General features: G+C 43.2%; 1 protein-coding gene across 4 annotated transcripts in view; it reads left to right on the forward strand.

Annotated features, from left to right (window-relative positions):
• The first annotated feature begins 313 nt into the window (after positions 1–313).
• The window catches only part of LOC149226735 (uncharacterized protein At2g37660, chloroplastic-like), a 126,517-nt gene continuing 114,332 nt past the window's right edge, over positions 314–12,498 (forward strand). For 2 of the 4 annotated variants that reach the window (XM_089377579.1, XM_089377580.1), the window contains exon 1: positions 558–696. Coding sequence is in view for 2 of the 4 variants with exons in the window: in XM_089377578.1 (XP_089233704.1) it covers positions 399–696 (298 nt within the window). In the remaining 2 variants the exon portion in view is untranslated. Of the gene's footprint in view, positions 697–12,498 lie in introns of all 4 variants that reach the window. The other 2 variants (XM_089377578.1, XM_089377577.1) reach the window with 2 other exon arrangements.

Raw genomic sequence — 12,498 nt, forward strand, 5'->3', positions numbered from 1 at the left:
ACCAGCCTGCCATAGGGCATGAAATGCCCAGGAATATGCATGCTCTATAACAAAATAACACACAGTGTTTGGTAGCTACATAAATTAAAAATAAAAACTGTGTTATTTTGTTATAGAACATGCATATACCTGGACATTTAATACCCTATGGCACGCTGGTTAGCCCTTGCCCAATCCTTCCATAATCAACACCCCCCAAACCACTAACTCTAAATTGCCTGAGATTTAATTGGACGCTGCGTGATAGCCGCCATAAATAATGCACGTGGAGCAAGGCCCTACACACTTTATCCTATTCTAATACGGGAGATAAGGCCAATCAATAACCCGGCTACTCCTAGCTTCGAACCATTGATCTATGATTCAATTCGCAATTTTAACGCCACAGAAAGCTCAGAATGGCCGCATGCTCTTCAACACACTGTTGCTACATCCTCCACACCTCTGGCGGATTGAATCAGAAGGGGAGAACAATTACGGTTGTTAATAGTCATGTTGGGCTAAGGGCTGGCAGATTCTTGATTGGTCAAGGAAATGAGCTTAAGTTCAAGCGGAAGGTGACGAGGGAGAACCTGCGAAATAGAATTGTGTGCGTGAAAACAGATGCTGAATCGCCTGCGCTGTCACGTGAAGAACAAGAATCCATAAAGGTTTCGTCTAAATTTGTGCTGGTTGTCGGAGGCACTGGCGGAGTCGGTGAGAATTTATTTAACTGTTTATTTATTGACATTGAATTTTAAACTATTTTTTTCAGAGAGAAAATCAGGATAGTTATATTAAGAAAATATAGAAATCAAAATACATATACATAGCTGTGTGAGAACAGCAGAAAGATTGCTACAGTTCATAGGAGCGTACTGATGAGGCAACATATAAACATTATCACTGATTTTAATGAGAAAAACCAGTGTAAGGCATAGAGTCCCGCCCGGGACAGAGAACATGAACCAAAACCACATGAACCAAAAACCACGTTCCGCAGCAAACAGAAACAGTCCATCCAAAAAGGATAGTGAGAGACTGTCCAGTAGGAAGGTTCATCAGCATTGAAAGAAAAAATGCCAAAATATGTTGTATATGAGGAGCCAGAGCCAAAAAGAGATTAATCTGCAGGAGGCAGATTGCCCATGATTTGGGTGAGGATAGAATCAAGGGCCCGACTGGAGTTCTGAAATATACGTTCGTTCCTCCATTTCCAAAGATACCAGCAAGTGAGGATAAACAGAGTGCACCAGGAGGGGGACTGTGCACACCACCAGTTGAAACCTTCCTGTACAGATGAAAAAACTAGATAAGGAAAACCATATATCAGAGATAATTCATACCAGATTGATGAAGTTGAGGCACAACTGAAGAACATGTGTGCGTTTGATTCAGCATCTGAAAGGCACATTGGACATCTGCTAGGGCCCTGCCATCCCTTTCTTTGGAGAACCTGCCAGGTGAGGTTCCTGTCCGAGAAGAGGAGCCATGAGAAAAGAGTCATCTTGAGAGGACAGGAGGCTTTCCAGAATTTGAGGGGGAAGATGGGAGAGGGAGGTGATTGATGAGGAAGAAAAGCAGCATAAAGTTCTCTGACAGTGATAGGGTGTGTTGAAATCTTGAGTGACCAGACGAGCTCATCCTTGGAACCCGATCGAGAGAAACCCCTGTTGGACAAACCAATTATAGCAGAAGACCAAGAGGGACGAAGAGGGAGAGGAAGAGATAAATCATCCGCATCCTTCCACACAGGGGACTGAGATGACCAAGATTTTATTAATTTGTCCCATGTGAACAAGCCTCTTTGGAAGAAGAAAGAAAGCAGATCCGGGGGAATCATTGATTCCAGATCACAAACAGTAGAATCCATGGCAATGAAAATGTTGGAGCCCGAGTACAGATTCCATCTCAGATTCATCACGAAGAGAGGCTGGATCCTTCTGAAACCCCGCCAAATGGGGGAGCCTCGACTGATGCCAAGAGAGCGCCTTCTGTACCAAAAAACCAGAGATTTTCGTTTGAGGTATTTCTGTTTTAAGAGAGTGCTCCACTGGCATTTCCCGAAAATACCTCTGATGAGGGATTTGCATAGCAAGGCTTTCCCCAAAGTCGGCAAGTGCAGAAGGCCCCAACCGCCCAGCATCTTTGGCCTAGTGATGGAATCCAGCTTAACAAGATGGATCTTTGACTGATATGTTTTGCTGCCCCATAAAAAAGATGCCGCCAGAGAAGCCATTTTCCTTGTAATAGATGCAGGAAGAAGGAAGAGGTGGCTCCAATATACCACCAGTTGGGAGAGAACAGAGCGAACCAAGATGTATCGGCCTGCCAAAGACAAGAAGCGCAACTGCCAGCATGAGATTTTCTTGTAAAAACGTTCGACCATCCATTGCCAATCCTTTGCATGATAAGCTTTTGCTTTTAAATGGAAGCCGAGGTATTTAAACCCATCCTTTATCAAGGCCAAATTTATGCCAAAACGAGCAGCGATCCATTGTGCGATGTCCGGGTTTGTTCCATTGTGAAACAAAGTGGATTTATCTTTATTGATAGAGAGGCCCGATGGGGAGTGAAATTTCTGGAAAATCACATGTAAGCAGACCCATGAAGATTTATAAAGCATGGCGAGAAGGAGAACGTCATCGACAAAGAGGTTATGTGAGAGGGAGATATCCTTGCAGATTTTGATCGGCCTGCATCGCCCATCTGCAACTGCCCGATTGATCTGAGTGCTAAGGGAATTCATTACAAGTATAAAAAGAAGCGGGGATAGAGGGCAACCTTGGCGAAGGCCCCTCTCCGCAGGAAGAAAAGAAGTTGGAATGCCGTTGATGAGAACTGAGTAACTAACGTGTTCGACACACGCCATGATCCATCGAATACCTTGAGCATTTAATCCAATTTTTGCCAGGAGGATGCGAAGGAAGCCCCAGTCAACGCAATCGAAGGCCTTTTTGAGATCAATCTTCAGGACTGCGGCATCTATATTTCTTGTTGCAATTGAGAATAGGCACTCCTGCGTCATAGCAACAGCGTCCAGAATAAGCCTATCTTTTAAAAAGGCGTGCTGCTCCTTTGTAATGAATGAATTTAGAACCGCCTTCAGCCTTTCAGCAATAATCTTAGAAATGATTTTAAAAAGAGTGTTGCACAGGGCTATCGGCCTGAAATCAGAGAGCGATTCCGTTTTATCCTTCTTGGGTATAAGTGCAATAAAGGTGGCAAATAGCGCACTGTGAATGTTCCCCGACATGCGAGAGGCATCCACCATTCCCAGCAAATCCTTTTTGAACAGATCATAAAAATGACTGAAGAACTCAATCGGCCAGCCATCGGGCCCAGGGCTTTTGTCCCTTTTGAACTTTTTGATAGTGTCCAGAAGTTCCTCCTCCATGATAGGCTTAGAAAACTGTTCATTTGCGTTCTCGTCGAACATTACAGGCATCTGATCCACAGCCCATAAAGAGTCATATGCGTTGCTGTCCTGCCTTTTATAAAGGTTTTGAAAAAATCTGGAAGCTTCCTCCGAGATATCCTGTTGAGAATGGAAAAAACCTCCGTTGCCATCCTCAATCTTCCAGATGGAGTTTTTGGCCCGGCGAGCATTTGCGAAGTTGTGAAAAAATTTAGTGTTTCGATCACCCTCCTTGAGCCATGTCGCTCTACTTTTAAGCCTCCATAATGCTTCCTCCTTTTGCAGCAGCTCGATCTTCTTTTTTTCCAGGGACCTAATGAGGACTTTTTGATCAAAAGTTAGACCATCCTGAGCCGAATTTGTGAGATGACTTATTTGTTCTTTGATGGCAGATAGCTCTTGTTTGTCGGAACGCCTCTTCTTGATCTGCCAATCCTTGGCAGCTTTTCTGAGCATTTGAATTTTTTCCCGGAAGGTAAGAAGGAAAGCTTCTTGAGAAAGATGGATATCCCTCCAAGAATCAGCTATAAGAGCGTTGAAGGATTCATCCTTAAGATGGGAGCTGTTAAATTTAAAAGAGTACCCCAGCTTGCAATTCGAGTGCTCCCATGCAAGGAAGATGGGTCTATGATCGGAGGAGGGCTCCAAACCCGTTCTGGCAACAGGCATCCCCCATCTTTCAATTATGCTAACATTAATAATGAAGCGGTCAATGTGTTTGGCAAGATATGCTGAGCCCGTCCTGCCATTCTCCCAAGTTGGGAGCATAGGGTCCGGAATAACATCCACTAAATTCCTATTTAGCAGTTCCCTACACATTTTATCGGCCAAGCAATCCTGTTTTCTACCACTGCCCCAGCACTCCGCAGCATGGAGGGTCAAATTAAGATCACCTGCAATTAACAAGGATTTTATGTCTAGAATTTCAGATTCAAAGAGCTTGTCCCAGAAAAGAGATCTGTCCCTGTAGGGCGCGTAGATGTTCAATATGTTGATAGGCAGAGACCTTCCTCTGATAGAAGCTGAGATGAGAATCCCAGCACAACATTTGAAAGCCTTTGCACTGACAAAAGCTGGGTTCCACAATACTGCCAAACCACCTGACATTCCTTCCGCATCTGTGGCAACCATATACCAGCTGGGGAACATTCTTCTGAAAAAAGCCAGAGAGACCAAACTTGGATGCATTGTTTCCTGTATAAAAATGATGAGAGGATGAGCAGAAGCAAGAGTTTCTTTTAGCGCCAGGAATTTAGGGGCGGCACCCAGTCCCCTAATATTAAAAGATACTAAAAAAGTCATTTGGAAGCTTGACCAGCCTGACATGCTCTAAGAGGCTGAGAAACAGTAGATTCCATGATCGGGACTTCCACGAGAGACAGATTGGTGACCCCCAAGTCAGAAGCAATAGTTCTGCCTCGAAAGTGACGGCTATCTCCTTTTTTCTTCTTCCTGACAGTGATATTTTTGGCTGAATTGGGGCTGATGGATGGAAAAAGCGGCTTATGAATGGTGAGAGGTTCAAGCAACGAAGAATTCCGCTGAAGGAGGAGTTCAATATCGCTATCAAGACTGTTGACAGGGGATTGTGTAGGGGAGTTGAGAGGGGTAGGGGTTACCATCGGTTGCTTACCCTTTTGCATGACAAGGGGCGGCCCATTTGAAGATGGCGAAGAGGAGGAGATCTGAATCGGGTGTGTTCCCACCACGAAATCAGCTTGATTCTTCATCTGCGGAGAGGGAACAGGATCCTCATCTTGAGGTTCAGGGATGGGAGGACAAGGAAAATCCGCCAGTTTTGGCGACTCCGATTGAAATTGGGATTTGTGCTGAGAGCATCGGAGATCAGTGGATTGAAAAGAGAGATTTTCCGAATCATTTACATCTTCAGAATCTGGCCCTGAACTTCTTTTCTTTTCTGGGAGAGACCTGTTTTTCCTGTATTTAGATCGAAACCTGCAGTTCCTAATGAGGTGACCCGTTCGATGACATGAGGAGCATCGAAAGGGGATGCCCCAGAAGTCAAGCCTTTGTTGAATTTTAAAACCCTCCCATGATATCTCTATCTGGTCCGGATAGCCCCCCTTGAAAGGCCTCTCAATGAGAATCCACGCGATTCTCTTATCTTTTTCTCCCCTGACCCATGGGTCGACGTAAATGAATTTGCCAACAGCGTCGCCAATCATAATGAGGATTTCAGTCGTCCATAATTCTAAGGGCAGATTTGGGAGCTTGACCCAAATCATGCTGTGAGTAGGAGTGTTTTTGAGCGGGTCGAACCCCATGAACCATCTTGACAGTGAGAGAAAACTTCGGCCAGAAACCCAGGGTCTGTTCAAGATCAGCTCTAAATCCGAAGCCTTCTGAAAATGGAAGGAGAGCCAATCTTTCATGAGGCGGGAAATTATTGGAGTGTAGCCAATAAGAGGGGACCAAGAAGCTGTGACCCATTTCCTCATGCTTTCCTCGTTCATTTCTGGAAAATACCATTTTCCAACCAGTGCGAGCTTTTGGAGACTGTCGATCCTTTGAGACAATGAAGAACCCGTCACAGAGACAGCTTTAGGAGGGGGAACGGTTTTGACCGGCTCTCTAGGTTTGTGTGGGTGCCGACCGCTAACATGGCCTCTATTTTTAGAAGAGATGGGGCCCGATTTGGAGTCATGGATCCAATTGGGAGCCAGCATTTCATTCACCGTGGCATGCCAGCTGGGATCTTGTGTGGCATCATCACGTGCCTCCTCTGCTTCAATGGCAGCTCTAAAAAGAGCCCGCGTGGCAGGAGAGTCGCTGTCTTCTGACATTCTGATCAGAGGAGGTAGATCGAGAAAGGGAGTCCAAGGTCCTCAAACAGTACTTGATAAATCTCTAAATGGATCCGGCAGAAGGTATTACCTGGAGACGTACAGAGACATAGTACTCTCGGAAGATTGTCCAGGTCTGTGGCCAGATAACGAGGTAAAGAATGAGAGCAGGATGATATCAGGTTCTGGAAGAGGAAGGTGAAGGACGGCCGAGAATTTAAAGCGAAGACTCCAGAGAGGCCAGCGCAGCCGTCAATATGTCAAATTGAAAGAAAAGAGATGGCGAAGATGTGAAGGAAGTAGATATCATCAGAGATGTATCAGAGACGTTAATTAAGAAACCTTCATGACCCGCCGGAAAAAGATTTGAAATGTTGACACCGGCAATAGCATCTCACCGGAAAAAGAATGGCTACTGAGGATGGATTCGAAACTGTGTTCCCCCTAGATATAGACCCGCATCGAAACTGTGTTTCCCCCTAAGCTTCTGGCTGACTGTTGCAGTCAAAACAACAATAGTATACGTGAATGATGCACCACCATCTCCCAATACGGAGGCGAAGGTCTGAACAGGGACTATAGATGTAGAAAGAGGCTTTAATTCTATTCAGGAGTTTAAACATGATTATCAGTTAAAACCAGAACAAGACCTTTGACGACCTAATCTAAACAACCCAGACATAACTCCTAGTAACATGAGCAGAAAAACCCAGACATAACTCCTAGTAACATGAGCAGAAAAACAGATATGCATAAGCTTCTGTGAGAGAAAACGAGAGATCTCTAAAAACCAGTTCACTGTTCTAAATAATTGAGATGTATAAAGCGATTCCAGAAGCAATGGATAAATTTACTGACCTGCATGGAGAGGCCACGAGTGCACTAAGGACCAGGAGAGCCGAGTCAAAAGGAGAGGCCAGGATGCCAAGCGATCCTCGAATGAAGAGTAGGTGTTCCCCGGCCCAGGTGGCCGGAGGAGGAAAACAGAGTTGATAGCAAGAGCGTGAATAAATAGCAGAGGGCGACAGGTTAGGATATGGAGCTTGCATGAATAGAGGGAGGAGCTATTACCACGTACCCCCGCTTACCAGAACCTCATGCATGGAGGCAACATGTGTTGAGAATGCGTGCGTTCCATGGCGGAAGGCGATTGGTCATTACCTGCGATTGGTGGAAAGAGGAGGCGACCAACAACTGATTGTCTGGAATCGGCTCCACTGTCCAAGTGCGCACACGGTCCTCTCCAGCAGCCTCTAGCTACCACTATGGAAATTCTCACAGGATTTTGATCAAATCTGGCGGATTTTGTAAATCGAACCTACAACTATCCAGCTTCAAAATTTGGGGCGCCCTGGAATATTTGATAGCACTTAATTCAATTCCACCATTAAAAAAAATCCTACTAACAAAATATTTCCAATAATTTATGACAGTCCAAACAAATTTAGGCCGAAATAATGTCTTTCTTGTAAAACATAAGGGATGGGAATCAAGGATGTTGGGCTACCATCCTCCAATAATAGAGCCCACCATATGTAGTGATCATTGAAAGATACGCAGTTCTTATTTAGAGATATCACTAGGTCAACAAGGGCTTAATGGACTCTTGGGTCTTCCAAATACTTTGGGAAAGAAAGGATCCTCTTATCTTGGCCATAATAGGTGTCATAATAAGACATTAAATAGTAAGACTATGATACGATTTTCCCCCAGAGGGGGCACCTACTGAAATAGAATTCCTTAATAGTACCTTCTAAGCCTTTTACAATCCAAGGCTGGAATCTCCCATTTGCAACATAAGGCTTGAGCCTTGTTAATGCCTAGGCTTGCCTACTTGCAAATTTGGAGGGTTAATGACTAGCACATTGTATCAAGTTGGAGGTTTAGAGCAATGTTATCACAACTGAACCGATGTCTGAATCAGAAAACCTTGTGGACTGGGACTTTATTAGAACTCGACCGAAACCGGTATGCCAAAAACACATAAAATATTCAAATTTTAAAGAAAAACATATATATTCATGTGTTCATGAGAATCCAAACCATTTATACACAAATATGCAAAAGTTCTCATTGATATAGCAAGTAATAGTGCATTAACCAAAATAGCACTTAGTAAAAACATCGTTGAACCAAAATACATCATGAAGTAGGCTCTAAAAGGCCTCTATAGTCCAAAATAACATGATACTACAATACTACAACTACAAGTGCTAATTGTCATCATTAGAATCATCCTCCTCCTCATCCTCATCCTCATCTACAGATTGAGTACCCTCCAAGTCTGTAATGGGATTATGTTTTGATTCCCCTGCCCTGAAGCTGGTACTTTTGATATATCTTCCTCTGCAACCTGTGGAGGTGGGTCCAAGTCCAACCAAGAAAGGTATTCATTGTCAAATGTTGGTGCTTGACTCTTCACAACCCATTCTGATGTTGGATCAAAGTCACCCAAGACAATGTTGCTTGATTCAGGGGTTTTGTTCAGCAATTGGTTGTGCCTCAACCTAAGGTTGTACTGAACATAAACCATGTCATTCAACTACTTTTGCTCCAAACAACTCCTCTGCTTATTGTGTATATGCTCAAACACACTCCAATTCTACTCACACCCTGAAGCACTACATGTATGGCTCAATATTTGAATTGCAAATTTTTGCAATTGAGGGCATTCACCACCAAATTGTTGCCACCAATAGGTTGCAAAAAGGATGGAAGGCAAAGAAGTATTAGCAAATGACTTTGAAACTTGGACTCAACAATTGCAAATTGAAATGAGTAATATAATAATTTGCAAATTTTGATAGTTCTTACCTAGGGGATCCCTTGCTCTATTTCTTACAACCATAGAAATGCCAAAGTTACCGATACTCTCAATGAAATTCAAGAGCTTGTTATGAATTTGATCTTGAGTCTTGGGATTTGGGACCATGCGCCCAATGCATTTATACAATCCCCCTAGTACCTCCCCATTTGCCTCAAAATTTCTAATGTAATGGTGATTCGAACTTAAATAGGAACGCAACAAATTATAGATATAACCATAAATACAGAGATGCAACATAAATAACACTTCATTTCATTAATATCAAATACTGAAATAAGCTTACAAACAGAATGGAAATAAACTAGCTCGGGCGATGTTAGCATATCTCTGAGAAGAGATGTGGCGGCTAAATGCCTCTAAATTGTGTTACAATGAGGCTCGAAGGTCTATTTATTATTGAGAAACAATGGAAACCCTTAACATCCAAAAACCTAACCCTAGGAGATAAAGCGCCAAAACTATGGGCCTCGTGTGGGTAAATTGGTACATCAACTTCCCGGGATCGTAACTTTGGCATACGATCTCTATTTGATGCACACAATACCTCGCTAGAAAGATCTATCTGAGGACTACAACTTTTGCATGGCAAACAATAGTCGAAGACTTATGTTTGCTTTGGTTTTCCCAAAAAACACCGTTTAGGGCCCTCAAAATGACTCTGGAAGTTTAGGATTTGAAGAGTTGCCAAAAATAGTAAACTATGCTACAATTAAGGAAATTGAAAAACCGAAAGAGACAGTGGTGGGGGTCCAAGTGGAATAGGTGGGTGGCCACCAACATCCACCTGGATCAGTCCTCCCCCCTTAGGAAGCAATGGTCCCCATTGCATTGAGTGCTTCCATGAGATGGGGAAACTTCTGCTGAACTTGGTCCTTGGTGAGCTACTTGCCTTGGTGCAGGAGTTGGCTAGCTTTGACAACTCGATATAGTTGTATCTTTTGTTGGCGAGTGTTCTTGATTTGTGTGTCCATAATCCGATCAATTGTGGCCTATTCCATGCAGTCTGGGTTTAACTCTGTTGGTGTGAGCTATTCTGCAATGTCTGATGTGTCCAGTAATGGTGGGAAGTATGGTCAAAGGCAGTCCACATTGAACACTGGGTGCAAACCAAGGAATGGGGGAATGCTGAGCTCAAAAGCATTGTCTCCCACAACCTTGGTAATGGTGTAAGGATCATATCGAAGTGGTCTAAGCTTCCGATGGGCTCTGGTAAGGCGTTCTTTTTGCAAATGTTAGGGTCCAACCCTAACCCCCTTATTTATGTAATAGGATCAAGTCATAGTTATAGTTAAGTAAAGAGTCAATAAAGCTCATATTAATAATTGTAAGTGGTTAACCCGCATTTAATGAAGGGACCACAGTTAGTTGCAAATGGGCCATGGTATTAGATAGATGGTATTAATAAGAACCATGGTATTGCATGTATGAATCCTACATAAAGGATAGAGACTTCCCTCGAGGAGCATGGTGTTTTATTTTGTAATTGAGCTCATCTCTATTGGAGGTTGCCCCTCCGAAGAGGCAAGTGAACGTTGCTTTTTGAATAATAAAATACTTGCTGTTATTTCTCATTGTTCTATGTTCTGGGTATATTTCTTCGCATATTTGCTATTCGGGTATCATCTTGCAGGTTAAGAGCATAACAAGTGGTATCAAAGCGCTTTCCAGGGCCGGTGGGATCTCCAATTTTTAGCAATTTTTTTTTTTTGGCTAGAGACGTGTTTCGGCGTTTTTAAACCACGGGATCTGTTGTTGAGCGCATAAACCTACAGATTTTGGGAGGCATGCACACAGGAAATACAAGAGGTGGTCACGCTTGTTGGACTCCCTTGTAACCCCTGTGGGTACCCCTTCGAGTAGTAGCGCATTAGATAGAACCGCGCACAGACTGTCTTCCAAGTACCCTCTGGGTATATCTGAAGCCCTCTAGCTCCCTTGAAACCTCGCCATAGATAAACGTTGGTTGTCTTGCTGCTACAGTACACCGAGAACAGCGCTTGGGGAGATTACTTGCACGTACGATAGGGTAGTCGGGTTGTACGGCTAAGGGTACGGTTGATCCTCCTTGGTTAGTGCCCTGAAAGATTGGGCTGAGTACTACTGTTAGACCCTTATGTATATTGCGATCTGTAGCACCTGACACTCCTGGAGACCATAGTTCCCTTCTCTATCTCTGGATCACGCATCATCTTTTCCAGATCAGATCTCGCAAGTGGGGTTTTGTCGCAGCAGCAGCAATTAGTTCCGTCGTTCAGATCTATCAGATCAGCCATTCAGATCTATCAGATCCATCAGATCCGCCATCCAGATCTAGCAGTTTGGGCTCTGTAGTCGTCGCAACAATCAGATCCGCCATTCAGATCTGACTAATTGTGTGGGTTCCTATACCTGGGCGTGATTTTCATAGGACTTTGGGCAGCATTGAATTTTCTGGGATTCGGCCACTGCAGTATTCCTAAGCAAGGCCCCCAGGATGCTTATTAGAGACTTAGCCCATAAGAATTAGGTCGATGAGCTGAGCAAGGTGGTATCATTCAATTGTTAGTGCAAAAAAATTTCGGGCGGTCCCAAATTATGTAATGACCCACTTATAGTAAATTAAAGTTTATAAATTTAAATAAAATTAAAAATTAAATCATTAAAATAAAAAAATAAATTTTATTTCAAATTAAGATATTCAAATAAAATAAAATAAATTTTTCTTTATAAAAATCAACACGTATCATAATTTTGACACGATGATGAAGGATGTCGGTAAATGGCAACTTATAAGAAGGAAGGGACGGTTGGAGACAGGGGGGTAAGAAAGGAGGAGGAAAGTTTATACACAGAGAGTTTGTTTATCATCAGGAACAGCTGGGCCTTGCTTGTTTTGAGGTTTCTGGGCACGGGGGAACAGTCTGCTTCAACTGAGAAGTTTACTGGACTGAGTAGCAAGGTTCTGCTCAGTTTGGCTGGGTGGTTTCGGTCTTTTGGTAACCGCAGCAGGAGTAGTTTGAGGCATCATTGACCGTAGCATTACAGGTAAGTACTTTCATTGGTTCTGTCAATCAAATTTATAAAATTCAAAATTTTTTATTACAGGATCATGATGTGTAATTTCAGAAGCCTTTACTGTCTCTGCAATCGTTGTAATATTCTGTTATTTCATATTTTGTTCATAAGGAATAGTTTTTAAAATTATTCACAGTTCTTACAAATTTCAAGTACATCGGATCGATGCATGGTACAAACTAGAGCTCAAGCTATGGCCAATGAGAGGATTGACAACCTTGAATCACAATTGAAAGATGTACTGTTGCAAAGGAAGAACTTAGATGAAACACTCTCAAAGGGCAAGATGGAGGAACGCGCGGAGGCATATATTGGCAATGAAAACATTGAGGGTGAGTCTAGTCAGTCTCTTCACCTCTTTGGCACCCACCAACAATCCCAGCCGCGACCACCCAAGCTGGACATGTATAAATTTG

This window comes from Pinus tabuliformis, chromosome J (assembly GCF_031772625.1).
Source record: "Pinus tabuliformis cultivar Carrire ecotype Pingquan chromosome J, CPIR1, whole genome shotgun sequence".
Classification (NCBI taxonomy): Eukaryota; Viridiplantae; Streptophyta; class Pinopsida; order Pinales; family Pinaceae; genus Pinus; species Pinus tabuliformis.